Source organism: Bos indicus, chromosome 5 (assembly GCF_029378745.1).
Source record: "Bos indicus isolate NIAB-ARS_2022 breed Sahiwal x Tharparkar chromosome 5, NIAB-ARS_B.indTharparkar_mat_pri_1.0, whole genome shotgun sequence".
NCBI lineage: Eukaryota > Metazoa > Chordata > Mammalia > Artiodactyla > Bovidae > Bos > Bos indicus.
The window spans coordinates 57,535,133-57,563,052 of NC_091764.1; the positions used below are offsets into that span (position 1 = coordinate 57,535,133).

At 45.7% G+C, this 27,920-nt stretch overlaps 4 protein-coding genes across 12 annotated transcripts in view; 2 read left to right on the forward strand and 2 right to left on the reverse strand.

Annotated features, from left to right (window-relative positions):
- Positions 1-90: 90 nt before the first annotated feature.
- Positions 91-5,630, reverse strand: LOC109559390 (transmembrane protein 198-like). 7 transcript variants are annotated; one of them, XM_019961088.2, is made up of 5 exons: positions 5,325-5,630; positions 3,077-3,336; positions 1,925-2,506; positions 1,326-1,486; positions 91-1,208 (listed from the first exon to the last, which is right to left on the reverse strand). In XM_019961088.2, exons 2-5 carry the CDS (start codon positions 3,249-3,251, stop codon positions 1,050-1,052), a joined length of 1,077 nt encoding a protein of 358 aa, XP_019816647.2. In that variant the 5' UTR covers positions 3,252-3,336; positions 5,325-5,630; the 3' UTR covers positions 91-1,049. The 7 variants fall into 7 exon arrangements, with proteins under 7 accessions (XP_019816647.2, XP_019816649.2, XP_019816650.2 ...); XM_019961090.2 differs by lacking the exon at positions 5,325-5,630 and adding an exon at positions 4,294-4,521 and having other exon boundaries at positions 1,925-2,470; XM_019961091.2 differs by lacking the exon at positions 5,325-5,630 and adding an exon at positions 4,294-4,519 and having other exon boundaries at positions 1,326-1,483; positions 1,925-2,470.
- Positions 5,631-5,679: 49 nt separating this feature from the next.
- Positions 5,680-12,576, forward strand: DNAJC14 (DnaJ heat shock protein family (Hsp40) member C14). Its single transcript, XM_019961086.2, has 7 exons — positions 5,680-5,874; positions 6,321-7,786; positions 10,291-10,397; positions 10,597-10,704; positions 11,069-11,229; positions 11,312-11,414; positions 11,625-12,576. The coding sequence occupies exons 2-7, from the start codon at positions 6,377-6,379 to the stop codon at positions 11,833-11,835; spliced, it is 2,100 nt and encodes a 699-aa protein (XP_019816645.1). The 5' UTR covers positions 5,680-5,874; positions 6,321-6,376; the 3' UTR covers positions 11,836-12,576.
- Positions 12,577-12,808: 232 nt separating this feature from the next.
- Positions 12,809-15,827, reverse strand: ORMDL2 (ORMDL sphingolipid biosynthesis regulator 2). 2 transcript variants are annotated; one of them, XM_019961097.2, is made up of 4 exons: positions 15,695-15,827; positions 14,449-14,623; positions 14,150-14,301; positions 12,809-13,283 (listed from the first exon to the last, which is right to left on the reverse strand). In XM_019961097.2, the coding sequence occupies exons 2-4, from the start codon at positions 14,620-14,622 to the stop codon at positions 13,148-13,150; spliced, it is 462 nt and encodes a 153-aa protein (XP_019816656.1). In that variant the 5' UTR covers position 14,623; positions 15,695-15,827; the 3' UTR covers positions 12,809-13,147. The 2 variants fall into 2 exon arrangements, with proteins under 2 accessions (XP_019816656.1, XP_070645631.1); XM_070789530.1 differs by lacking the exon at positions 15,695-15,827 and adding an exon at positions 15,260-15,283.
- Positions 15,828-15,970: 143 nt separating this feature from the next.
- SARNP (SAP domain containing ribonucleoprotein) overlaps positions 15,971-27,920 on the forward strand; it is a 49,968-nt gene continuing 38,018 nt past the window's right edge. The window contains exons 1-5 of one of the 2 annotated variants that reach the window (XM_019961095.2): positions 15,995-16,144; positions 17,839-17,891; positions 24,868-25,011; positions 26,570-26,616; positions 26,843-26,910. In XM_019961095.2, the coding sequence (XP_019816654.1) occupies positions 17,885-17,891; positions 24,868-25,011; positions 26,570-26,616; positions 26,843-26,910 (266 nt within the window). In that variant the 5' untranslated portion in view covers positions 15,995-16,144; positions 17,839-17,884. Of the gene's footprint in view, positions 16,145-17,838; positions 17,892-24,867; positions 25,012-26,569; positions 26,617-26,842; positions 26,911-27,920 lie in introns of both variants that reach the window. The other variant, XM_019961096.2, reaches the window with a different exon arrangement.

The window sequence follows — 27,920 nt, forward strand, 5'->3', positions numbered from 1 at the left end:
AAGGGACAGAGGACTTGTCAGTATGGCTAATTCGTTGTTTGGGGGTGCAAAGAAAGAAAAGAGGAGCAACAGAAAGGCTAGACTCCCAGGTTCAGTGTTCAATGTCATTTTATTCACATATTCCCATGTTCTTTTCCCCTTCCTTCATAACCTTGCTGCCCAGGGGAGGGACATATCTTCCTTCATGCTGAGGAACCAGGGAACAGACTTTGGGCAGGTAAATCAGGGGAGCGGAGAGTTAGAACAGGTTAGTGGCTGGGACGATGTTCTGGTTAAGGAGATTAGTGTCCCCTATAATGAGAGACAGAGAAGGCACTTGTCTCCCACACAGCTCTGAAGACCAGGCTCCTTTGGGCAAAAGGGCAAGATTCTGGCATGTGGGCCAATGCTCTCAGCTTGAAGCAAGAAGCCAGCTTTGAGGGACAGTGGGTGCTGAGCCAGGCAGTGCCCTGTGGTCTTCCCCACATTGAGAAGGGAAAGGGAAGCACCACGGAGGATAGATACCCCCAACTGAGGTAGGAGAAGGGGGCTTGTGTCTGGGGGTCCAGAGAGAAAGGCTAACCAGGAACTCAATTGCTCCCTGATGAGGGGCCTGGGAATCAGGGATCCCGGAGCTCCACTGGTGCCCTTCTCCCCATCAAAAAGCTATCAAGTGCTTTAGGAGCCTTCCTGATTTTCTATAGGTAGGTCCTATGAAAACAATACCCCTTATTTGATCATTGAGAGGCACTTTGAGGCGGGTACACAGAAGGCTATTTGGGTAATGGCCCTCCTTGGTTTGGTTTGAAGGGAATTAGGGAGTCAGTTACTTTAGGGACCAGGACACCTCTATTACTGGACAGAGGTAGGTACTCATACTTCCATTCCTCTCCTTTCCCCACAAGAGTCCTCTCTATCTGTCCCTGAAACATATCCCTACAGGCCTGGTCTGGGTTGGAGCACAGATTCCATGCCCAAGTCCAAGAGGTGGGGAAGTCTGTGTGTGGATTCTGTGGGCCCAGGCCCTGCCCACCTAGTGTTCCCAGGCCCTTGTTCCCAGGGTGAGGGCATCAGTGGAGGTTTAGGCTCAGGTCTGGGTGGGTGGAACCAGAAGGTGCAGTGAGGGGGACAGTGGAACCACAGTCAGAATCCAGGTCCAGGACAGTGTGGGGAGCGGTGGCCTGGGTGCCTGGTCCTAGCTGGCGCTCTCGAAGGCTCTGGAAATAACTCTGAAGGGGCAGGGCAGACAGGGTAGAAGAAAGGGCCTGGATCAGAACCCACCCTCCCTGACCATCCCCCTGTGCCTTCTGCCCCAGGCCCAGGGCAGCCCCCACGCCTCCACTCACTGGAGCCAGACTGTCGGCAGGGTTCCGTGCGCTGGCAGGGAGCTGGTGCCTGTAGCTACCCTCACAGAGCCCTGCCCTAGGGGAGGTCCGGTGCCACTTGGCCTCCTGATGACGGATTCGAAGGAGCTGGAGATGCCTTCGCTGGTGGCTCAAGACCACTGCTTGGGAGGGGACAATACAGACTCAGGGAGGCCTCTTTAGACTCTGAAACCCACCCCCAAATACACTCATACTCTAGAGAAACCCATTTGCTTATGTCTCTCAAACCTCATCCCCCTCCCAGTTATTCTAAAGAAACTTTTCTTCGGAATCCTCCTACTCTTCCCTTCTGACTTCCCTGAGATCTTCCTTTCCTTCCACATCAGTCCCCAGTAACTCTTCCCTACTCCCCAACCTCCCGACAATTTCTCTTCTCATTCTTACCCAGACTTTTGACTCCTCCAACTCTAACTTTTTTTCAGTGGCCTGCCTCAGACACCTTAGAGGTGTATCTTTTGCCTCTATCTTTTGCCCTCAGGTGTATTTTCCCCCTTCACCTCTTTAAGTCTGGGAACCAGGGACATAGGTTGTCTGCTGTCTATACCACGGTGGTAACTCACCATTGGTGTGGCCTCCATGTTCCTCATCCATGAGCTTCCACTGGGCCAGGGCCCCAAGGGCCCCCAGGGCTGGCCAGGTCCCCAGCAAGACCCAGCTATACCAGCAGAGAGGAGGCAAGGCTGGAAGTGCCTGCAAGCGTTGGCCCAGCCGACTGCCCAGTGCCAGCCCCTCCAGGAAGTAGTCAGCACAGGCCACCAGCACTGCAGCACCCAGCAGGGCTGTGCCCAGAACTGTGAAAGGACGTGGCCACCGAAGTGTGAACAGGGCTCCCAGCAGTGCCAGCCCCACCAGCCCCCCAGCTGGTACCCAGGCTGAAGGTGGTTGGTAGATGGGCTCCGTGCCCAGCAGGACCCCAGCGCCCAGGGTTAGGCCTAGTAGGAGACCAGTCAGGAAGAGCCCGACACTGCGAACCAGCATGGTGACCAGGCCGCAGAGCAGTCCGATGCCGAGCGCAATGCCCGCGCTCACCTCCAGGCTCAGCTGTGTCTCTAGCACTCGCTCCTTATGGCACAGCAGGAAGATCACCAGGGCTCCTGACAGCAGGCCTGAGAGAAACATCACTGCCTTGAAGCAGCGGTAGCCTGGGAAGGGAGGCAGGAGGCAATGAGAGGCAGAAAGGGCTGGGTGGGGGAAGATCGACAGGGCTGGGCTCTGATGACTCAGAAGGGATAGGAATGGCTAACCAGAGGAGCAGAAGTCAGGAGCAGCACCCCCAGGGACCTCAAGGCCAAGGGCAGAAAGGGATCATCTTAGTGAGGGCAGGGACTTTTCAGGAACTGTGAGGGGATGGGAGAGCAAATCAGGAGGTAAGATGGATGAATTGAGGGGAATAAGTATAGAGAAAAGGTTTTGTCCTTTCAGGGATGGTAGATGGGAAGAAATCAGCGCAGGCTAATTCAGGTTACTGGGGAATGGAATTTTGAAGTAGGAGGAAGGGGAGGGAAAATGATAGTTGCTAGGGGTCAGAGTTGAAGGAGTGGGCGCGTGGGGGATGGAAGAAGAGCTGGCGAGAGTGGCACTGGATGCACTGAAGGTAGATATCCCCCGACAGAGGAGTAGAGGTGGCTCAGGAGCAAAGGAGAAAGCCGGCGTCATCTCTGAGGGTGACAGTCTTGGGCAGCTGCCCCCCAGAACCCTGGCCCCGCCCTCACCGAAGCAGCAGTAGATGATTCCAAAGCAGCAGCAAAGGGCACACACCAGGGCGGGTGCCAGGTCAGGATTGTCCTGGGGTTGCAAGACACATCTCAGGTCTGGAGGCTCTGGGAGTTGTTGATTAAAGGGCCTGGGGTCAGAGGTCATGGCCAGGGGCAGCAAGGCTTCCTCCATGGCCGAAGAGAAGGTTGTCACAGAGGGGAAGATCAGTGTCAGCTCCTCTCATCCACCCATGAATGTCTTGAGGGGGCTGGGAAACCTGCAAGGGGGTAAGGGGACAGGAACTCAGGTGCCCATGAACCTCGAGGATGCCCTTCTTTTAAAGAAAAGCCAACTTCAGGATGGAACTTGGTTCTGCTGGGGAAACTGAAGAAAGCTACAGGAAAGGGATGAGAGAGGTCAGCTGTCTATCACCCTCTAAAACAAGGACCTTAAGTGGAACTTCAAATCTTAACAGGTAATGAGTCTTGGCTCCCTGGCTTTTCAGGGTGGGGTGGGAGGAGTAGGAAGTCCTCCATCTGTGGAAGGGGGTACTGCAGGCTAAAGGCTCAGTAGCCTGTTCCAGTTGAAAAGAAAGCTTGTCCCATCTACAGCTGGGACTCAAAATCATCCCACTGGACGGGGAAGGGTGGAGTTAGTAGAGGGGGGAGGAGAAGGAAGAGGAGAGAATGAGTCATGGTGGGGGTCTCCCAACAGCTGCTCCAACCCCAGAGAGGGAAGAGGGAAAAAAATCAGACACCAGAAGAGGAATCAAATAGAGACAGTAACTGACACTTTGTCAGGGTTGGGAAGCCTTGCCTTCAGGTGGAGATAGGGTTATTGGGGGAAGGTGTCCATCCAGCCACAGTCCAATTCCCACCCATCCCTCATGGACTGAGCAGGCGCCTTGCTCACAGGCATCTCACATCCTCCCCTCAGGACACTGGTGGGACTCTTTCTACCTTTCCCTTTCCCTGTGGTGTCAGGGCTGCCAGTGGGATTTGAACTCAGTTCCTGAAAGGAGAACACCAAGGAGGGGCTGGCATTGGGGGCACTAAAGGAATGGGGTAGAGTAGGTGCAGGCACTTCCTTTCAGCTGCCTTCTTTTGGATATCAAGATCTTAACAGGCAGGGAGGGGACTTGGCTTGGGGAGTCCCTGGGGCTCCTCTCCTCAATTCTTGGAAGTCTGGGGACCCTATTCAAGGAGAGATTGGGGAGGGGGTGTTAACTACTCACCACCCTGTCAGGGCTGAGGAAAGGAGGGGGTAGACGTGCTTCCCTAGACCCCCAGCTGCATCCCTGCCCAGAGTCTTAGGCGTCCGGGTGGCTGTCAGGCGTGGGCACCCCTACAGCCACTCTGTTCTTTGCTCCCTAAACTCTTGCAAGTCGTATCGCAGCCCAAGCCCCAGTGAGCTAAAAGCAACCAGCTTGGGGGGTGGAGGAAGGGGACAGGGTGTGTGTGTGTGTGGGGGGGGGGTGACATCACGGGGCGGGACCCTCCAAATCTTTTCCCTGTGTGTGTGTGGGGGGACCCAATTTGCCTACTGCTCTAGGCTGGGATCAGAGACCCCCAGCCATAGCCGGGAGGGGTTTTTGGGGAACCGCAAGAGAGTTGGGGAATGGTCTCTGAATACCTATGTGCTGACTCAGCAACTCGAAACTTTCAAATCCCTTACTGGTGTCCCAGCGCCCCCCTACTCCGGCTTGGTTTCTTCCACTTCCCAGAGAATTGGAGTATTGTCTCCTGGAGAACTTGGTGGTCCGGATCGGGGACCCCAGGAAGGGGCTCTTACTGATCTGGGGCGCCGGCGAGGGGTTCATGGGTAGAAAAACTTGCGGAGCAAGTCAGGGGTCTGGAAGGGGGACTAACGAAGAGGCGTTTGCAGAGCAGGGGACCGACAGAGGGTACCCAAGCCGGGTCTGCGTGGGGGCGGGGGCGCTTGTCAGCGTCGACCAAACATCTTGGTATGCAAACGAGATGCAAAGAAGCACACAGATAAGGGCAGTGTTTTTTGGCACTCCGCTCGGCTACTAAGCCCAGTGGAGCCACGCTCCCAGTCCTCCGGCCCGCTTCTTGACGGGGCCTGAGAGCTGCACCCAGAAGGGCGGATCCGGGCCGTGGGAGCTACAGTTGTACAAGGCAGTTCGCCAGCTGGGTCAGGCGCTGGGGGGGCCGAGGGTTGCTGGGAAAGAAGGGGCAGCGAAGGAGGTCCAGGGCGGGGGCAGGCCCGGGGCGTCCTCCCCTCCGCTCCACCCCCGCATGATACCAAAAGGCCTCCGTCCTCGTTACAGGCAGCAGGGAAGGGATCAGTGCGGTGGTTTCTCTACGTTCTCTGATTTTGTCTGCAAGGGAAACAGACTGGGCTCGGTGGCTTTCCTCTATCTCCTGGACTCAGCAAAGCCCAAGAACACAGCCAGAGGAACCCTGAGAATCTGCTCCCAGTCCGCAGGCACTGCTGCGGCGCCCGCTTGCTCCGCTTCCGGTGGAGCAACCTTCGGGGACTCCAGTTCAGCACGCGGAGGGCGGCAGCAGAGGGCCCTTTAAAGGGCGGGGCCAGCGCTTCCCCAGGACCACCTCCTCTGGTTCTACTTAGCCTGTGGGACTGGCTTGCACCTCGGCAGACCGCTTTTACTTTTCCTTCCCGTGTCTTCCCTGGTGACCTCGGAAGTGGAAGTAGACGCGAATCGGCTGCCGCGGCGGGGACGGAAGGCGGAAGCAGAGCGTGAGCGGGAGGCGGAGCCGGGGGAGCTGCTCTCGTAGCTCCCCCTGGCCCTCGGCCCAGCTGCTCGAGGGGGAGGAGTTACCGCCACTCTTCGGTATGTTACCTTGATCCCCTTTACCCAGCTCGAGGGTTAACGGGTTGACTCTGTCAGGGGCAGTCTCAAGCTCCGCCCCCAGATATTCCTGAAGGGCCGCACGGTCCCCACCCTTTTCTGGCAGCCTGCGGCCCCCTTTCCGGTCGTCTTTCCCTTTTTCCTAAGAGTGACCCCAGGACCACACCCTTTGCGGTACCTCCCTTTTCCCCTGTTTCAGGGTTATAGCTTTCTGGGGAAAGAAAAAATAATAAGGGAGCTTGGAGGAGTTGGGGGGAGGGAGCAGCGTTGCCGTTAAATGTAGTATTGGCTTTATTGCTTAGTGATGAATGCCCCCGAATTTTTAAAACAAGGGAGGTGGGTGCATTCAATATATACCCAATTTAAGATTATTTAACCTTTTTGTTGGTCCTATCCTTGATTATCCCCACTTGATACTTTTGTTACAGGCATCAGAAGTCACCATGATGGCTGTGACTTAAAATCCTCAGGAAGCCCCGGGGTCATGGCCCAGAAGCACCCCGGAGAAGGAGGGTTGTGTGGAGCCCACCACAGTGGTGGTGCCTCCCTCAGGACTTTAGGACCCTCTGTGGACCCTGACATACTTTCATTCTCAGGACTCAGGGACTCAGCGGGGTCTGCTCCTAATGGTACCCGCTGCCTCACAGAGCACTCTAGTCCTAAGTACACACAGCCCCCAAATCCAGCCCACTGGTCGGATCCAAGCCATGGACCCCCAAGGGGTCCAGGACCCCCTCTGGCTGAAGAGGACCCTGATCAGAGTGAGGCATCTTCAGAAGAGTCAGGAGTGGACCAGGAACTCTCAAGAGAGAATGAAACTGGGTACCAGGATGATGGGAACTCTTCTTTCCTTTCCATTCCATCTACTTGTAACTGCCAGGGAACCCCTGGAATCCCTGAAGGGCCTTACTCTGAGGGAAGAGATAGCTCTTCTAGCAACTTTTGCCACCATTGTACCTCTCCAGCTTTGGGGGAAGATGAAGAGTTGGAAGGGGAATATGATGAAGAGGAACCTCTTAAGTTTCCCAGTGATGTTTCACGTGTGCCCAGTGAAAAGAAACCTGCACCCCGGAGACAACGGCACCGTGTTCCAGCCAAGGAGGACACTCGGGAGGGTGGACGAAGAGATCCCAGATCCCCTGGTAGACATCGGCTGGGCCGGAAACGGAGTCAGGCAGATAAACGCAGAGGACTGGGATTGTGGGGAGCAGAGGAACTGTGTCAGCTTGGACAGGCAGGCTTCTGGTGGCTGATCGAACTGCTAGTATTAGTAGGGGAGTACGTGGAGACTTGTGGCCATCTCATCTATGCATGCAGGCAGCTGAAAGGCAGTGATCTGGACCTTTTACGTGTCTGGGTGGGAGTGTGGGCAGGGCGGCTGCGGGGCTGGGCGCAGGTGATGTTCCAGTTTCTGAGCCAGGGGTTTTGCTATGGGGCAGGGCTGTTCACCCGTTTTCTTAGGCTTGTGGGTGCTTTGCTGCTCCTGGCTCTGGCCCTTTTGTTGGGCTGTTTACAGTTGGGCTGGCGGTTTCTGGTAGGATTGAGTGACCGGCTAGGCTGGAGGGATAAAGCCACCTGGATCTTCTCTTGGCTGGCTTCTCCCACCTGGCAGCGTTGCCTGATTCTGCTGAGAGAGAGCAGGCCCTGGCAGCAGCTGGTAAGAATAGTTCAGTGGGGTTGGCTGGAGTTACCTTGGGTCAAACAGAGGACCAATAGGCAGGCGAATGCACCTGTAGCTGGTGGTCGTTACTGCCAGCCTGAAGAGGAAGTGGCTCGACTCTTGACCATGGCTGGGGTTCCTGAGGATGAGCTAAACCCTTTTCACGTGTTGGGGGTTGAAGCCACAGCATCAGATGTTGAACTGAAGAAGGCCTATAGGCAGCTGGCAGTGATGGTGAGTACCCCTCTCTCTTTCCAGTTCTTTGTTCCCATATTTTATTTTCCATTACAATTTTTAGGTGGAGTGGAGGAAGGGACGGAGATGGCAATGGCAACCCACTCCAGTATTCTTGCCTGGAAAATCCCATGGATGGAGGAGTCTGGTAGGCTGCAGTCCATGGGGTCGCTAAGAGTCGGACATGACTAAGCGACTTCATTTTCCCTTTTCACTTTCATGCATTGGAGAAGGAAATGGCAACCCACTCCAGTGTTCTTGCCTGGAGAATCCCAGGGACGGGGGAGCCAGGTGGGCTGCTGTCTATGGGGTTGCACAGAGTCAGACATGACTGAAGCAACTTAGCAGCAGCAGCAGAGGAAGGGAGAGTAGAAAATCAACTTGAAGATGAAAATTATCTTAAATTCTCAGGAAAGAATTGTAAAGGGGATCTGACTTTCCCTTAAAGTTTTGTATCATGAAATTCTTTTTCTCAATGAAAATAAATGAACCTGGTATAGTAGACAGTGCTGGACTCATTCACCTGGAATATCCAGGTGAAGTCCCTCCGAGTAGGTTGGAGAAGAGGCCTAGTCAGAACGCTTATCAGTTCCTCCTGAACAAATGAGGGGTTTCTGAACACAGGGAAATCCAACTGTCTTCCTAGTGAGGCAAGTGTGGGAAGATTGAGAGAGTACATGTGAGTGATTATTCCAGGACCAGGTGAAAGAAAAGCTATTTCAAGACCCAACAACCAGGTTGGGAAAGGGAAGGCGAATGGGACATAAATCTTGGAGAGCCATGTATGTATGTATGTCATACATGAAAATGTTGGTGATTAGGTAGGATATAGGTGGTTGTGACTTAAATGCTTGAGGGAAATGGTTTAATACAAGCATGCAATCAAATTGCTTTTAGAAGTAGATATTTGATTGCTATTTTTAGATATGATTGTTACCGCTATTTCTGTACAAGTAAAACTGTTAGGAATATAAGTGAGTTCTGCATGCTAAGTCGCTTCATTCGTGTCTGACTCTTTGCGACCCTAGGGACTGTAGCCTGCCAAGCTCCTCTGTCCATGGGATTCTCCAGGCAAGAGTACTGGAGTGGGTTGCAAGTCCTCCAGGGGATCAAACTTGCATTTTGAAATCTCCTGTACTGACAGGCGGATTCTTTACTACTAGCGCCACCTGGGAAGTCCATGACTATAAGTAATGTGTGTAAATTGCATTGGAGGACTATTTGAGTGTATGGAACTTGACTGGTAAAATACCAGTGTGCAGATTACCTCAGTGGTTGCACGACATGAAAGAGGAATGGGCAACCAGAGTTTCCATTAACCATTTTAGGTACAATAAAATACCAGACCTGAAACTTACCAGATAACTAAATTAGTTTGGTGGGAAATACATACCCCTTATTGGATGGCCTGGGTTATTCTGAGAGTGAGGAACAGTGTTCACACTCAAATCGTTACTAATGGTAGAGGTCTTTTCTCACCTTCATGTCTTTTAGCAGATTTTGTCTCTTGGGGAATGTCATTCAAAATTTCTCATTTTCAACTTACTTTATTGAAGTAAAGTTCCCTGAACCTTAGTAAAACTGTCCCACAACCTGAAGTTACCCCCTTGTTCTTGGCCAGAGTATCTGTGGGCTCTTTTTGGCCAAGCCATGTGGCATGTGGGATCTTAGTTCCTTAAGATTGAAGCAGGGATTGAACCTGCACCCTTGCATTGGAAGCACAGTCTTAACCACTGGACGACCAGGCAAGTCCCTGTAGTTTTTTATACAGCCTCTCACTGCCCTTATTAGGCCCTAACATGACCATTACTCGCATTCTGTAAGCTTGGGGATATGAGAGAGATGACAGCATTCTGCAAGAGACTAGCTTTATCTGTTTTTGGTGCATGAGGATGGGAAAAATCAGGGAACTGTAGCAAGTGAGAATATTATTTGTCTTGGAGAAAAGGCTGAAAAGTGGATTAAAAACCTGAGGGTCATGGTATGTTATTTCACACCTGGAACAGAAAGGCAAACCATTGTAGGAAGTTTTGAGTAGATATGAGAATTTGAGGATTGTTGGAACTCTATGACTGACAACAAAGTTAAAATATAAGAGTTAAGTATGTGTGGCAGGGTGATCAACCATCCTTGTTTGCCTGAAATTGAAAGGTTTCCTGAAACATGAAATTTAAATGCTAGAACTGGGACAGTTCCAGGCACACTAGAGTGGTAGGTCACCATAGTGCCAGATTCTCTGTATTCTGCTTCATGTGTATTCTCATTTAATACTAACAGTCCATGATAGATAAAATAGTCTAGGTCATGAAGCTAATGAGCAGTAGAGGCAGAACTTAAACACAGATCGATCTGCAGAGCCAGAGCAATTAACCATTAAGCTATATTGATTCTTCAAAAGGGTGTTAAATAGGAAGTTATCAACAATAACCTGTTGATATGAGGTTATTTTGACTCAAGATGGGGAGAGGGTTGGAATGGATATGTAATGAAATCTGTTTTGGTAGGTTCATCCTGACAAAAATCATCATCCTCGTGCTGAGGAAGCCTTCAAGGTTTTGCGGGCAGCTTGGGACATTGTCAGCAACCCTGAAAGACGGAAGGAATATGAGATGTAAGTTGGAGCTAGGAAATTATCAGGTAGGGTAAATGAATAACCTTCAATAGCAGAGATCCCTGGACTTACAGATGAAGGCTCTCTGAGGCAGAGGAGGTGGCTTGTCTAGCTGGCCAAGGGCCTCAAGAGGCCAATAGACCTGTCTCCCTTTGTCCCTCACTCAATATCCTGACTTACATAACTGTTTTTCTCTCAGGAAACGAATGGCAGAAAATGAGCTGAGCCGGTCAGTGAATGAGTTTCTGTCCAAGCTGCAAGAAGCAATGAATACGATGATGTGCAGCCGATGCCAGGGAAAGCATAGGTATGATTTAAATAGGACAGGACTGGGACAGCCAGTTTGGGAACTGGTGACCAAAAACATTCCTTGTATCATTGGTAGTTGTGGGATCCAGATGGTAAATAAAAAGACCCTGACTTTCTACTTTTGCCATATTGTCAAGAGATTGAAGATGTGAATTACCAAGAAGACAAGATAGTATTTCTGGCTTTAAGATAGGTTGAGGGCAGGGCGTACGTAGGCATACATAACAACTGAGTGGTGGTAATTTTAGATGTTTGTCAGTAATCCTACTTGTCAGCCAATGAGACATCAGTAATGAGACTGTAGCAATGCTCTAGGTAGTCTTAACGTATTATTAAGGAACTGTTCTTTTGTTGAATTTCAGGAGGTTTGAAATGGACCGGGAACCTAAGAGTGCCAGATACTGTGCTGAGTGTAATAGGCTGCATCCTGCTGAGGAAGGTGACTTTTGGGCAGAGTCAAGCATGTTGGGCCTCAAAATCACCTACTTTGCGCTGATGGATGGAAAGGTGTATGATATCACAGGTATACTTCTGTCCTCTGGAAGTATGGGCTCATATATCCTCAGAACTGTGATATTTTGGCTAATTGTCTCTCATGCTTGCAGAGTGGGCTGGATGCCAGCGTGTGGGAATCTCCCCAGATACCCACAGAGTCCCTTATCACATCTCATTTGGTTCACGGATGCCAGGCACCAGTGGGCGGCAGAGGTAGGTGGTGTTTCTCTCAACCATCTATCCACTGTTCTAGTTCTGAATATGGTTTCCAATGACATGCTATTTAGGACATGTAGGTGTCTCACCATTTAAGTGTTTGGGACCTGACTCAGTATGTCTTTAACATATGTATAAGTAGATGAACTAGATAGCCATTTGACTCCAGTATCTCTTTCCTCATCATGCCTTCTGTTTTCCTCTCAGAGCTACTCCAGATGCCCCTCCTGCTGACCTTCAGGATTTCTTGAGCCGGATCTTTCAAGTACCCCCAGGCCAGATGTCCAACGGGAACTTCTTTGCAGCTCCTCAGCCCGGCCCTGGGGCCACTGCAGCCTCCAAGCCCAACAGCACAGTACCCAAGGGAGAAGCCAAACCGAAGCGGCGGAAGAAAGTGAGGAGGCCCTTCCAACGTTGACACCCCTTCTCTTTCCTCCAATCAATGTCAGGGAGTCAAAAGGGCTGTGTACAGCACCAGATGGAGTTTGATTTGTTTATTTTTAAATATTTAAAAAAGGGAAAATTTTAAGCTCAAATTGTTCACTTAGTACTTTTAGGAAGCCCTGGAACCACTCTCCCTCCTCCACCAGCACCCAGGAACTGAATCTTGTCTTCTGACAATACCAAAGAAGTAGGGGATGTCTAGAACAAAGAACCCGGGGCCTGGACCTGGGCTGGACGGTATCTCCCATAGTGTGGGAACTGGGTATTTCCCTGGGGTCTGTATGCCTTTATCTTGTCTTTTGCTTCTTACAGCAGATGACACTCCCCCCTGACCCCCAAACGACTCTGTCTTATTTCTTGACTCATTTCAGGAGGGAGCCCCCTCCTTTGCCCCAGTATACTAGTTAAAAGAACAAGAAAGCATGTAACCCTAATTATAGGAGATACGTAAGAGTTCAGAGTGTGGGAACTCTCACCTTGTGGGTAATCATCCAACTTCATGCTTGTTGCTGCAGGGATGGCCAAAACTAATAATTTTTAAAAAACAAGATTCATGCCCTCTGCCCTTGGGTGAGGGGGAAGGGTAAAGGGGCTCCCGGCAGCCCCCTTATGATCCAAGGGTTTGTATTTTTTTAAGTTTGTTCATATTTGTATGTACATATCTATTTAAAGCCAGGGGATTATCTTTCTATAAATACGTAACTGGCAACCTGTATCTTCCCTCTCTTCTTTGCCCATATAGCTGGAGCCCTTTTTCTCATTTGAGAATCTTTTCCTTCCTAAGTGTTAGAGTAAAGGGCACCTCCTGCTGGACCAAGGGAGGGGGATAAAAAAAATACCTTAAAGAAATGTTGTAGTTCTGTAAGTCAGTCATTGTTGCATCTTTCTTCTCTGGCTTTATGAAGACATCTCCCTACCCTTACTGCTGACCAAACTGTAGCCATATATGAAAAAAATTATCTTTATTATAAGGAAAACACAGTAAAACAGAGCTGGAAGGTGGTGGGAGTGGATGATAGGGAAAACCTTAATCAACCAAAAAGCTGCCCAAGCATGGCTTCCTGCTGTGGAGGAGAGTGATTTGCCCCTTACCTCACCTGTCTTTCCTGATTCAAAGAAACTTGCTCCTAGCAGGGTGGGGCCCAGGGGACCCCATTTTCCAATGAAAATTTGTGAAAGTTTGCATTTCCAGTGGGGGCGTTTGGGAAAGGCTGCATAGTTCTCAGGCTGTATAGAGAAAGGAGGGATGTTACAGCCCTTTGTTCCAACGTCCCCAGCCCCATCTCTCAGTATTTGTTGATGCCAAAGAGACGAACCCCATGAAACTGGGGCAACTTGGGCAGCAGTACGCTAAGCAGTGAGGCTGTGTTGATGAGGAAGTGAGCAGCATCATATTTGGTGTAGAAGCTGGCCAGGAGGTATCTGGGGAGAGAAGAAATCGGTTGAATGAAGTTGGCCTTCCCTATCCATATCCAGGCCTTTCCAGCGACTTTCTTTTCTATTTTAAATAACCAGTTTTACTGCATGTAGTCCTAGCATATCTAAAAATATTTCAGCTATATTAACAATATTTATTTTGGGGTTGGGGAGATAATCAGCACCTTTAACTGGAGATTTATAAATTTGTGCTTTTTTAAAAAAAAACTTTTTAGTGACAGGTGGCAAATGACAGCTGAAGCAGTTTTAGCCTGTGTGACTGTTAGAATCCTTTTTCCTACCACTTCTCACAGATTTACATCAGTTCTGCCTTTATTCACTTCTTTGGAAGTATAAAATAACTTGTTTTATCTTTTCTTAGTCCCTTCTCCCGGAGAAGGCAATGGCAACCCACTCCAGTACTCTTGCCTGGAAAATCCCATGGACGGAGGAGCCTGGTGGGCTGCGGTCCATGGGGTCGCTGCGAGTCAGGCACGACTTAGCGACTTCACTTTGACTTTTCACTTTCCTGCATTGGGGAAGGAAATGGCAATCCACTCCAGTGTCCTTGCCTGGAGAACCCCGGGGACGGGGGAGCCTGGTGGGCTTCTGTCTGTGGGGTCGCACAGAGTCGGACACGACTGAAGAGACTTAGCAGCAGCAGCAGCAGTGCCTTCTCCATTCTCCTACCATCAAGGAGGCAGCAAGTAATGCTTGCTTACTGTCTTCTACTTTTTACTTTTCTCACTAGATTTAGAGCTAATGTATCTTCACAGGGTCTAGGTGAGTAGAAGTCCACTGTTTTTAAAGGTTCCCTGTGGACCTCTGTACCTGGCTTTTGAAGCATCTCCCCTATTTCCCCCTGGACTCACAGTACAATGGGAGAGATGCTGAGGAATTTTCGGGAAGAGGTAAATTGGAGCCCGTAGTCCATCTGTTCCCAGTGTGTCAGTAGCCGAGCCTTTCCTTGGTCAGGGGTCTCAAAGGGTGTCCCTTTCACCGTATGTAAGAAGACATACATAACCTGGGAGGAGGGAATGGGACAGTGTGAGGTACCAGAGCATAAAGTAGTCCCTCAGCTGAGATCCCAAAAGGAAGACAGAAATCCCAAGTAATTGTTTTTGGTTGGGAAAAGCCTGGGGTGGGTAAAGGGGCATAGTTTAGTGCTCACCAAGTTATGGATGACGTTGGTCAGTGTCCAGACAACAGGAATGCTGAAGAAGGGGATGCTGAGTAGAACCACATGCAGCAGTCCTACCAAGATGATGTAGGCCAGCCAGATGCCCCGGCTATTCATCACGCGAGTGTTGGGGTTTACTTCGCTGTGTGCCACCCCCACATTCATCCTACCACAGTGGGGGATCAGGCAGGAGACCAACTTAATTTCCTCTCCACCCTTCTTGGAGTCCGTTTTTCCAAGTGGTCTCCTGAGTAGCCCAAATCCCCCGGACTTTATTGGGAATGAAAGAACTTAACCCATTACACACAAAGGAAAAACTGAAGACTTGGGGGAAAAAACAGAAGGCAAGATGAGCACTCTCTATATGTTAGAGACATGATAATCTTTCTTCTGATCCTTACACTTCAACTGTAACTTGAAGGAGTAAGCATAGGCTTGGCGCACCTCAAGGAGCAAGGGTAACAGAAGTATCTCACTATCCTTAAGAAGTTAATAAGGAACCATGAAGACATTAGGTACACCCAAAATTACAGAAGAGGGTCATGGGAAACAAGGAACCACTAAGGAGGGATGAGGAGGTAAAGCTACCTTTTCTAATCTATACTCAGGTCAGTTCAATCACTCAGTTGTGTCCGACTCTCTGAGACCCCATGAACTGCAGGATGCCAGGCTTCCCTGTCCATCACCAGGGAAGCCTGGCATCCTGGTCAAACTCATGTCCATCGAGTCGGCGATGCCAACCAGCCATCTCATCCTCTGTCGTCCCCTTCTCCTCTTGCCTTCAGTGTATCTTAGTCCCCACCTTTTCCTCTGGGGCTCCCCCGTCCTCTCATCTCCGTGGCATGTAAGCAGGCAGCTGCAAGAATGTGCCCAGGGCTTTTACATTGAACTAGGAAGGGACGTGAGCTGAGCGTCTCGAGAGGTGGAGCCCTAGTCCCGACTTCAGGGCGGCTCTGATCATCTGAACTTAGCCCTTTTAAAATCGTGCTTGCCCTTAAGTTGATGACGCCGGGTTAGGAAGCAGATCTGGCCCGCTCTCTACCTAAAATTCCCTAAACCCCAGTGATTTGAACTAGCCCCCTTGCTCCTCCCAGGCCCCCCTCTCCTTCATCGTCTTCCCTTAGGGTTGTCTTCAGCGCTCCTCTTCCGGTCTGTTGCTCGCCGCCGCTTCACTCACCCCGCTTGTTCTCCTCCCACCATTTTTCTAAGGACCCCTTCCCAGTCTCGGTAAACCTACCTGCCAGCTTCGGAAGCCCGTCCCGGTCGGGGTGCGGCGCTTGCTTCTACACCTGCGGTCTCCAGGAAGCAGCCTCCCCGCCCATCTGCGCTCTCCCTATTGGTGGAGCAAGGTCAGCGCCGCCACCACTCATTGGCTGGCGATCCGCCACGGGGACGCACAATTGGTCACTATTTCCGTCGTTCGGAAGGTGCCGAACCCGCCCTTCTCCAGGTCCCACCTTTTGAGAGAGGTGGGGAAAGCCGCTTGGAGGAGCGAGGGCCACGCCAGCTATTGACTAATGGAAAGAGTTGATAGTAAGAGGCGGGAGTAAGAGCTCCAACGATTGGCCGGCCGTGGCTGTAGGCGCCGAGGCGGGAGCTCCCGGAGGTGGAGGCCGCGGGTGGGGGCCTGGCGGAGTGGAGGGGTAACAAGATGGCGACTGAGACGGTGGAGCTTCATAAGCTGAAGGTATCGTGAGGCGGGGAAGGGCCGGGTCGCACTTTTCCGGAGACTAGATTTTGCTGGCGGGTTGGCGCCTTTTCCTTGAAGGTTCTTCTACTCCATTTTCTGGCTCCCGCCGTAGTTCTGTTCTTTTGTGCCTCCCTTCTTCCCCCACTACGCCTTTTCTCTTTTCCCATTTCTCCTCACGGTTTTACTGTATCCTTATTTGTTACTCGGCACCTTCCTCCACTGTGGTGTCGTCCGTCACCTCTCTACTGGGTTGTGGAAGTGCCTTCAACCTGTTCTACTCTCTTGTTTCTCGTCAAACTGCATTACGTCAGTGGTCCCCTCCTCTTGGCTCCGTGCGGAGCCCGGGACCCCTTTTTCTTCCCTGGGTTTGTGCTTTCCTGTCTGTTGTCCAAAGTGGAGATTCCCGGTAGCAAAGGATGGCAGCTTCGTTTATTTCTGTCTATCTAGGTCTCAGACTTGATCCAGAAAATGCTTCCGTTCCCCTATTTTAGATGGAGTGACGCCCCGGGGGCAAATTTGGAAACCTGAGGAGAGGCCTCCCCTTAGAGGCCTGGGCTTTAGGAGACTTTAAGAGGTAGTGAAGGCGCAGATACCCCAGATTGAAAAGTTTTCGAGTTCTCTCAACGCGGTTCTCCGCCTACCAGCCTTCCCCCCACCCTGCGCCCCACCACCACAGAGACAAGTCACTCAGAACTGTAATATCCTGGGAAAACATTTCCAAGGTTAGGGTTACCTCTGTCCCATTTCATTTCGCGGGTAGACCCTGCATCTCTTGGTCTCACCACTGGGTGACACTCAATCACAGAAGACGTTTTAAGTTGTGTCTTGGGAATCTTGACAGCCTTTTCGTATTTAGATTATTTTCTTGGAACAAAAGAATGGGTTTTTTTGAGGGGGGTGGTAAATTAAGAGAATATCTCAAGTTGTCCATTTGTGGTTTGACAAGCAGTTTTCCCATCACTTTTCAGTCATGTTTTGTTCACGTCCTGGGAACCTTTGACAAACCAGGTTGATTTGACCCACGCTGAAAACTGATTATTTAAAGTTTGATGAGCTTTAAAAAAAAAGTGTAACGAGAGTAAGAGTAAAGAGAGAGAGGTCCTCTTAATCACATTAGTTGACACCAGTTAGACTTTCAGTGAAAGTTGACAGGTTTCTTACTCATGGAATCTAAGCTGTATTAGGGGGATTTTGTGTTAACCTGAGTTACTGTTAACTTGGTATCGAAATGAGTAGATTGTATCAGTCGTCTGCTAAGAGAATAACAAGTAAAAAATTGAGCAGCTACTTCCATTATATGTATATTAACTTGTAAATAAGTACTACTATATGTTATGTACTACTGTTTGTATGTTATGAAAGAAACACAGAAAAGGAATTTTTGAATGGAATAAAAAGGAAATATGAATGTAAGATCTAATGTTTTCTTCCTATATTAGTTCCATTTTTGAAACCCCTCGAGTAAGTCACTAGCCTTGTGACTTGCCTTCATAGGTTTTGTTTTGGTTTATGGAGTTCCACCTTCCATAAAAATTTGTATGTCAGTTCCAGGTTAAATCCGGTTTTGATTGGCTAATGTCCTCTGATCTGATTTCAGGTTATTATAGTCTTAGAGAGCATGAGGCAGTCCTAATAGCCTAAAAAGGATTCACTCTTTTAATCATATTTGCTTGTCTTTGCTTTTTCTCTAGAGCACTTCTTAACCTTTTGGAGGTCACAGATATCTTTGAAACTCTGATGAAAGGTATGGACCTCTCCCCAGAAAAAGGCATGTACACATGACTTTGCATGCGATTTGAGGGGCTTCATAAAATTACCTTGGAGCCCTGAGGAGTCCATGGACCTCTGGTTAAGAACTCATGCCTTTAATTCTGACTTCCAGGACAGTTAATGTTTGGTTCCACTGTTGATCATGGATTGATCCTACTGTTGATCATGGAGTGATCCTTACTTTTGGGTTGACCTAGGGTTTATCTCAGAGAAGGCAATGGCACCCCACTCCAGTACTCTTGCCTGGAAAATCCCATGGATGGAGGAGCCTGGCGGGCTATAGTCCATGGGGTTGCTAAGAGTCGGACACGACTGAGCGACTTCACTTTCACTTTTCACTTTCCTGCATTGAAGAAGGAAATAGCAACCCATTCCAGTGTTCTTGCCTGGAGAATCCCAGGGACGGGGGAGCCTGGTGGGCTGCCGTCTGTGGAGTCGCACAGAGTCAGACACGACTGAAGCGACTTAGTAGCAGCAGCAGCAGCAGCAGGGTTTATCTGGAGAAGGCAATGGCACCCCACTCCAGTACTCTTGCCTGGAAAATCCTATGGACGGAGGAGCCTGGTAGACTGCAGTCCATGGGGTCGCTAAGAGTCCGATACGACTGAACGTCTTCACTTTCACTTTTCACTTTCCTGCATTGGAGAAGGAAGTGGCAACCCACTCCAGTGTTCTTGCCTGGAGAATCCCAGGGACAGGGGAGCCTGGTGGGCTGCCGTCTATGGGGTCACACAGAGTCGGACACGACTGAAGCGACTAAGCAGCAGCAGCAGCAGGGTTTATCTCTTTTTTTAATAAAAAGCCTTTCCATTTTTATAAAAGGAATTTGGGGCTATAGTGTGGGGTCTCAGAGGAAAGGAACAAGCTTTGAAGTAGGAATGAAAAATATCTATCTGAATTGATAATGTAAAGCCACATCAACTGCAAATTTGTGAAGATTTTGTAGAAATGGAGTCATTCCAACGCAGCTGGAAAGAGGCTGAATTGTGGGTGAAAAATGCCTTGAATTGTTATAGTACCAGATTTCCAGTCAGTTGTGAGAAAAGGGACTACAGAGGAGAGAACTAGAAGAGTGGATAAAGAAAACAGTGAGACATTTATAATAGTGAAGCATAAGGTACATTTGTGTTGGTGGTTGAAGATAGTTTGGAAAAGGAAAGTAGGTGAACTGTGTGACTGGCGGTGTATTGGAGTGATACTGAAAAGGACTTGTAAGTTGTGTAAGGTGTTTGTTTTTTGTCATACAGGCAGAAAGTGGGGAACCTTTGAAAATTTGAAAGGAGGAGCTGATGTGATGAGTTTTCTTTATTTTTATTTTTTCTTTGCCGCGTGGCTTGTGGGATCCTAATTCCCAGGCCTAGGATGCAACCCTAGGCACTCTGCAATGAAAGCACAGAGTCCTACACTGGACTGCTAGGAATTTCCCAGTTTGTGTTCTTTTGGCAGTAAGGATGGAGCCTGGAGAGGAAGAAATTGCACCAGTTAGATTTTTATTATAGTAGTCACTCCCCTGCTTAGAACCTTTTAATTATATCTGTGCCGGTATCTAGTTTAGTTTCTCAAATTCCAGCTAGTGACTTTATTTCACTTATCAGAATGGCTGTTCATTAATTGCTAACATTTACCATGTGGCAGACACTGGTCAAATCAGTTTGTACACATCAGTTGATTTCTCACGATAATCCTAAGGCAATACGGTAAATGCCTGTGTTGTCCCCATTGAAAATGAGAAAAAATGGAGACTTCCCTGGTGGTCCAGTGGTTAAGACTCCATGCTTCGGTTTCAGGGGGCTGAGGTTCGATCTCTGGTTGGGGAACTAAGATCCCACATGCCTTGTGGCTCGGCCTGAAGGAAACAAAAACTGAGAAAAAATGGACGCTCAGAGATTGGATAACTTGCCCTAGGTCATGTACCTAGTAAGTGGTGGCTCAAATCCAGGCGGTCTGTCTCCAGAATTCCTGTTCTGAATTGCTGTTCTGAATTGCTGTGCATGACTGCTTCTCCATACCTTAGTACTCAGAACCTTTATACATGCTTTTGGCTGCATTGCTCTTGCCAACCCCATCAGTTCAGTCGCTCAGTCATGTCCGACTCTTTGCGACTCCATGAATTGCAGCACACCAGGCCTCCCTGTCCATCACCAACTCCCAGAGTTCACCCAAACCCACGTCCATCGAGTCAGTGATGCCATCCAGCCATCTCATCCTCTGTTGTCCCTTTCTCCTCCTGCCCCCAATCCCTCCCAGCATCAGAGTCTTTTCCAATGAGTCAGCTCTTTGCATGAGGTGGCCAAAGTACTGAAGTTTCAGCTTTAGCATCATTCCTTCCAAAGAACACCCAGGACTGATCTCCTTTAAAATGGACTGGTTGCCCCTTGTTTAATTAACTGTTAGTTTCCCTTCAGAATCAGTCAAACATCATTTATCCAATGAACCCTTAGGTAGAATGGGTTCCATCCATCTACACGCAGAGTCAGACCACTTTTAAAATGCTTTTATAGGACCCTGTACTTTTTTTAGAATCAGTTAAACATTACGTATATGATCATTGCTTGCCTTGTTTCCCTACTAGATTGTAAGCTCCATGTGGGCAAGAACTCTTTGTTTTGCTTATGATTATTTTCCTGTATCTAAGATAATGCTTGATACACAGTGGGTACTTACAACTATTTGTCAAGTGAAAAAACTTACTAAGACTTGAAATAAGGTAGTGGCTTCAAAAGTTGGAATGAATTTGAAAGAAATTTTGGATATAAAATTATAAGTATTTTTAGATCAGTTAAATGTGAGAGGAATGAAAGGTGACTCCAATTAGTGATACCTTTTGTCTAAGTTGGGAGGAGAAGAAGCCAGTTTTGTGCAGGAGAGAAGATGAAGTTCAGTTTGGGGCATAAATAATAAATGTCTTTGAGATACTCATTTGGAGATATCTCGTAATCATTTGGAAATATGGGGCTAAGAGCTGAAAATAAAGGTGTGGGACTTATTAAAATATTTACATATATATATAAATTTTTGGAGCTTATATATTACTACAGGGAGGCACAGTAAACAAGTAAAATTTATAGTATGTCAATAGCGATAAGATTTGTAGAGAAAAATAGAAATAGGAACTGTGAAAAGAGAAGGGTATTGTAATTTTCAATAGGGTGACCAAGGGGAAGGCCTCATTGAGAAGGTGATGTTTAAGCCAAGTCTTGAAGTAAATGAAAGCGTGAGCCTTGTGCAGAGTATTAGAGGTGATCATTAGGACTCTGGCTTTTACGCTTAATGAGATAGGAAACCAGTGGAGGATTTTTGAATAGAGGAGAGACATGTTCTTGACTTAAATTGTCAGAAAGATCACTCTGACTACCTTGTTGAGAATAAACTGTAATAAGGTTCAAGGGCTGAAAAGTTTACAATAGTTTGTATGAAAGAAAAGGGATTAGATTCTATGTCTGTTTTGAAGGAAGTGCTGACAGGATTTGCCAGTGATTGGATTCTGGGAAGTGAAAAAGCCTTTGATACAAGTGGAAGGATAAGGAGGCCAAACTCATCTTAGTGAATATCTGTATTTACAAGATTCGGTGGAAGAAGAGCTAGCAAAGAGTGAGGAGGAAAGGTAGAAGGAAAACAGAGAGAGAGAGTGTGCTCATGAAAGCCATCCTTCATATTGATACTTAAAATTGGGCTTAAATCAGAGACATCTGAGCTGGCTGTTGGCTTCACTATTTTCTGGCTGGGTGATTTTTTTTTTTTTTTTAGCAAATTGTTGAGTTTCTTTCAGTTTTGTTTTCTTAATTTATGAAATGTAATAATAAAATCAACCACATAGATGCTGTGAGGATTAAATGAGGAAATGATGTTCAAAAGACTTAGCCTTTTGTTTGGCATGTATTAATACTTGAAATTTAATTCCTATCATATGAAATGTTATAAAGTATATAAAATGTTTCTGTCCTTGAAGGTTTATAAACCAAGTTGAGAGAGAACAGGTGAAAAATATTTGAATCAAAATTTAAGATTAGTAAATTAGTAGAAATCACAGGGCAATGAATGGGGGTTAATGTTAAATGTATTGTGTAGTCAGTTGATCAGTCTTTTCTCTGCTGGTTGGATAGGTAGCATGAAAAATGCCTTATTAATACTGAAAAATAAGATTTTAGGATTGAGACCAAAAATTTAGTTTTATAGGTAATTCATACTCACAATTTTAAAGATGTAAAAAGGGTATATGGTAAAAGATTTCTCTCCTGCACCTGTCCTCTGGTTTCTTCTGAGATTTAGCTGGTGTTAATGTATCTGTTTCTTGCCCAGGCATCTTGTGTATAAACATTATATGACTGTTATGGTGTGCACATTATTTTTTACATTAATGTTAGTATCTTACATACAGTATTCTATAACTTGTTTTTTCTTAATAGTCTTATTGAGGCACAATTCACATACTGTACAATTCACTCAATATATCTTGCTTTTTAAATACATTCTTTTAAAACATTTTAAAGTCAGATGCATATAAAAATGGGTAAGATTTGACATTATAGGTCCGTATTTGAGATTTTAAAAGGGTTTTATTCTACTACTAATGTAATTGTGCCAAAATGAAATGTGTGAAATGACTTTTATTTTCAGCTATTCTGTTTTCACTCAGCAATTTCCCTTTTGGAGGAGAACCCAAAATATAATCATATAATAAAATAATAAAGTGATGCAACAGTGTGTAAAAATGTATGTAACATTCTCCTTTGACTAGAGAAGTGGACATGGAGGTGCTGAGAAGACTGCTGAATGAGCCAGAGTCTTGAGGTTAGGGAATGACAGCCCGTTGGGGGCTGAGATTTCAACAGCAATAGCAAGGTCAGTGGTTAGCAGTGGTGGATGCTGTCCGTGCTAAACAACCAGTTGTACCAGTCTGTCAGCTTCAGGTCTACTAGATCAGCATCCTGTGCAGAATCTATCACTGACTATCTTTCCCTGTTATCTGAAAGATTTTGTAAACTTCTGTCTGTATCTACACACAGTTTGGGGAAGGAAGGAGAAGGGAGGAACAGCTCTGTTAGAAAGTTGAAATTTGAATTGCCTGAGTATTTACATTCCTTTTCCCTTAATGTTACTTAGAGGAGGAGAAGGAAAAAGGAAGATGAGGAGTATTTAGAGTATTGGTTGTTTGTTTATAACACAATACAATTTCTTTACTTTCTGTAACTCCTCATCTTCCTTTTAAAAAAGTATTGGTCCACAACGTGGAATGCTATAAAAAATTGGCAGCCCTCTCTCTCTACCTATTTAAAAATATATTGGTCTGTGAAATGCAGAAATCAGAGAAACAGTGATTCTGTCTAATCTTGTCCAACTCTTCACCCAGTTTCTAACACTTCCTAGCTGCTAAGCACTATTGTAAATGCTTTACAACTATTTACTGGTTTAATCTTCGTAGCAACCCTATACTACAGGTACTGTTACATTATCCCCATTTCAGAGGAAACTGAGGCACAGAGTGGTTACGTTACTCACCTAGGCTACACAGATGTAAGTGGTAAAGCTGGAATTTGAACCCAGTGTAGTCTGACTTCAGATGCCTTGTTATGCTTTGTTATGCTCCATGCTTTTAATGGGTGATTACCTACTGTGTTTCTCAGTAGAGGGGGCTGCTGGCTTGAGTAGAACAGTTTTACATGTTATATCCCTCCCTGCCTACCTGTCCTACTCACTGAATACCCAATCAGAAAAAAAGCTCCCCTCTCCATTTCCAAATGCTTCCTTGGTTGAAAACCTTTTAGAGATGACCAGCATAGTCCCTTAGTTACAACATTCTTTCTTCTATAGGAATCTGCTTTCTAATTTCTACTGGTTGGTCTTAGATCTGTACTTCAAAACTAGTAAAGTCTTTTTCCAGGACAAATAATCTGTGTTTGTGCATTGATCTGCATATAGGATTTTTAAAACCTTCCTTTTTCTTAGTTGTTCTCCTTGGATCAGCATGTCATTATGTGGCTTAAAATGAGAATAAAGAGCCCAGTAAGGCTATTACATTATTTAATATAGATTCTATTTTTTTAGTTACCCTTAATCTAGAATTACTTTGGTAGCAAACTATACCGTTAACCCTTTTTGCACTTGTAATCTTTCTAAAACCCTGACTGAGGTCTTATCCTTTGAGTTACTGTTGGGCCAGATCTTGTTCATCTGTTGTTGTTTTTTTTAATGTTTTGAATATAATAAATTTAATAAAGTTTTGAATAAAAGTGTAGTACTTTATAGGTATACCTTATTTCTTCTAAATTGAGTCTTCATTTTGGATCATTGTTTTCCCTGAAGAGCCAGCAACACCCCCTGACACCCCCAGCTTTAGTTCTGTTAGTAATTTACCAATTCTTCCTCCTCCTGGTATCTGCAAAGTTGTAAGCATGCCTATCAGATCTTTAGTCAAATTACTTATTTAAAAATCTTCAGCAGAACTCTGTGGCATGCCATTACATATTTTTTTCTATTTTGGCAAAGATCCTTTTAGTGATTCATTGTTGACATTAAGCTAGCTAACATATCTACCTAATGCTGTAGTGATCAGGCTTGTATGCGCGTATATGGTAGATTGCAGTAAAGGATCTGGGATAATAGTAAGGAGAATCTGCTTTTAGATAATTATATATTCTACTTAAAAGATTCATTCTTTCCTTCCTTGTATGAACTAGTACAGTAATTGGGGAAAAAAGACACCCTCCGCTCAGAAACAGCTAAAGATTTATATAATAAATAGATGTATGAATAGATAAGAATTTTATTAAAGCAGGGTTATTCTTCACCATCTGTTAGAAAAGTCCTCTTGCATATTGAGTATTGTTGAGGGAAAGTGAATCATCTTGTGGACCAAAAAACTTGGTGGGATTAAGAGCAGAAGTTATGGGGTGAACGTTGTTTTCTTTTTCTTTCTTGTAAGAGCTACTTTTTTTTTTTTCCCCCACCAGGTTCATTCTGTAAATTAAGGAAAAGCTTTATTCTTTTTTCTCAGCTTGCTGAACTAAAGCAGGAGTGTCTTGCTCGTGGTTTGGAGACCAAGGGAATAAAACAAGATCTCATCAACAGGCTCCAGGCATATCTTGAAGAGCATGGTGAGTTTCCTGTGGAGCCAAAGAGTGATGTGATTGAGGAGATTAATTTTTAGGCTCTGCCATACAGAAGATTTCTTTTTTTCTTTTAGGTTGTTGATGATGTAAGATTTTAATTAACTCTATCAAGAAAACTCTTGTTATCTAAAACAGTAGTTATAATGAAATACCCCTTTCCCCCTTAAAAGACATTGTAACTTTATTTCAGCTAATTATTTTAAAGAAGTATGGTAAAGCAAGTATCATTAGACTGAGAATTGGACTATTCGAAGTTGAATTCCTCCTGTGCCAGAAGTTTACTAGGTAACTTTGGACAGCCACTGTTTTCATGGCGGAGTGTTTGTTCTGGTCTGTGAAGTGAGACCGGTGTCTCCACCCTCGAAATCCATAAATTTAGGTAATCTCTGGTTCTTTCTAGCTCTGACATTCTGTAATTTCACTTTAAAACAGATAAAAATACTTCATTTATACTGTCATCCCTCTCTAATTTTAATTTTTTTATTCCCTTTTCTTTTATCCAAATTCCCTTAGTCAACAATTCTAATGTGCTTGATACATATTTTTTGTCTTTACGGTTGTAAACCATGTAGTGTTGTTTGATCTGTAGTAATTTTATGTAGTTGGCAATGAGGCCATAACCTTTATTGCACACTTTTTTCTCTTAAGTACTCACTTTTTTCAAAGATGTATGAACTGACTGTGTCATCATCTAGTCTGTTGATTCTAATTCCTGCATTGTTTTCTATAATTTATAGAATTCACCACATTTTCTTTAGTTCATTCAGTGACTGACTCCTGTATTGCCTCCTGAACTACTACTTTCATATTTCCTTATATCCTTGTGTGAGAGTCTTTTAGGGTATATACTCAGGGATGGGGTTGCTAATAAATAGCTATTCATAAATGTTTACTTAATATGACTAAATACTACCAAACTGTTTCTCTGAATTGCTCTATAAATCTCATTATCAGCACATGAGGGTTCACTCTGGCCTCATTTTTCCTAATCTGTTGGTGGTTTCAATTTACATTCTTCCAATTATTAAAAAGTTTAAACATTTCTTTTGCTTATGGTTCTTTGGGTTTCTCCTTTGCCCATTTTTCTGTTGGGATTCTCATTGGTTGCTTGTTAGTTTGCAGGCATTTCTTCTGTATTCTAGTGACTATTCCCTGTTGGTTTTATACACAAGTATTTTCATGATTCTTTTTTCTGTGGTGTCCTTTCCTAGTTTTGAAAAGTCAGTTTTTTGCATAGTGCTTTTGCTTCCGGGATTTTTTTTTTTTTTTAATTTTAAGAAATTCTTCACTAAATTCTTCCACACTGGTTTTTGTTAATGTTGTAGTTTGATCTCATCTTGTTTAGTTCTTTAGTCCAACTGGTGTTCAACCTCTTATTGATGTTAGGTAGAGTATATAGTTTTATCTTCTCCATGTGGAGCAAATTTTATGAGCATATTGAATTTTGTTTTGGAAAAACAAAAAGATTATAATTTTAGCCTAAGTACAGTGATCAAGATGGTTTTGTAGCAGGGCTTGACCTGAATATTTTAATATTCTTTAGCTGAAGAGGAGGCAAATGAAGAAGATGTACTGGGAGATGAAACAGAGGTGAGTTGGAGAGAGTAAGGTTAGTCACTGGCCTGGCAGTGTGCCACTACCTTGGTCACATTGCTGAACATTAATCATTAGAGGGCTTGAATGCTGACTCGTTAGGGGTGCATAAAGGGGGAATGAAAGTTGTGAAAGCCTCATTCATTTTGGAGTTCTCATATTTTTCTGTTGACAGGTATTTACTTTTGATTTATTTTAACCATCTTGTTTCATTTGTTTTTAGGAAGAAGAACCAAAGCCCTTAGAACTGCCTGTCAAAGAGGAAGAACCTCCTGAAAAAACTGTTGATGTGTAACTATCCTTTTTTTATTTATTTATATTAATTAAATTAATTTATTTATGACTATGCCGGGTCTTCATTGCTTTGTGCAGACTTGCCCTAGTTGTGGCAAGTGGGAGTTCTACTCTTCTTTTGCAGTGCTTGGTCTTCTCGTTGCAGTGGTTTCTCTTGTGGAGCATAGGCTCTAGGAGCATGGGCTTTAATAGTTGCAGGACGAGGGCTCAGTAGTTGCGCTCTGCAGCTCTAGGGTGTTCAGTCTTTTGTAGTTGCGGCACAGGGCTCAGTTACTTCACTGCATGTGAAATCTTCCCAGACCAGGGCTCGAACCCTTGTCTTCTGCATTGGCAGGCAGATTCTTATCCATTGTGTCACCAGGGATGTCCCAACTATCCCTTTTTAATAATGAATACAGCGCAGATGGTTCTGGATTTTTTAGTGTTTCACTCTGTTTACTTCTTAAACATTCTTTTTGGCTTTTTTATTAGATTGTACATTTTTAGAAAAGTCTAGTTCATTTCAACTACATTGTCCCACTGAAGGAAACTAAGTTGTCTTTGGGTTATGTAATAGATAATTAGGACCAGGAGACTTCAGTCCATAAAAAGTTTATTTCTCTTAGCCTTGTTGTATATGATAGATGATTCTCTTTCTGTGTAGAGAATCATGCAGATTTTCTGCATATGTGGACTTTTATAAGGGAGGAGTGAGTAACACTGTATTCTCTCTTATTTTCTGGTTTACAGTGGAGGAAGAGAGGACAAAGTATTAATGAAAAGTAGATCTGGATTTATTTAAATTATTGCACAAGGTTGTTCATAAACATCTTATATTTGGAATTTCCCCACAAATGTCTGGCCATCTTATGCACCAGCACATTAAGAGCAGTTGAGTCCTTTTTAACATTTTTGCTCCTCATAGCTGTATTAATCTGTTTAATTATAAAGGGCAATATGTGTACTTGTAAAAAGTCATAAAGAGTACATAGAAGAGTATATAAATTGAAAATTAAGGAGACTTCCCT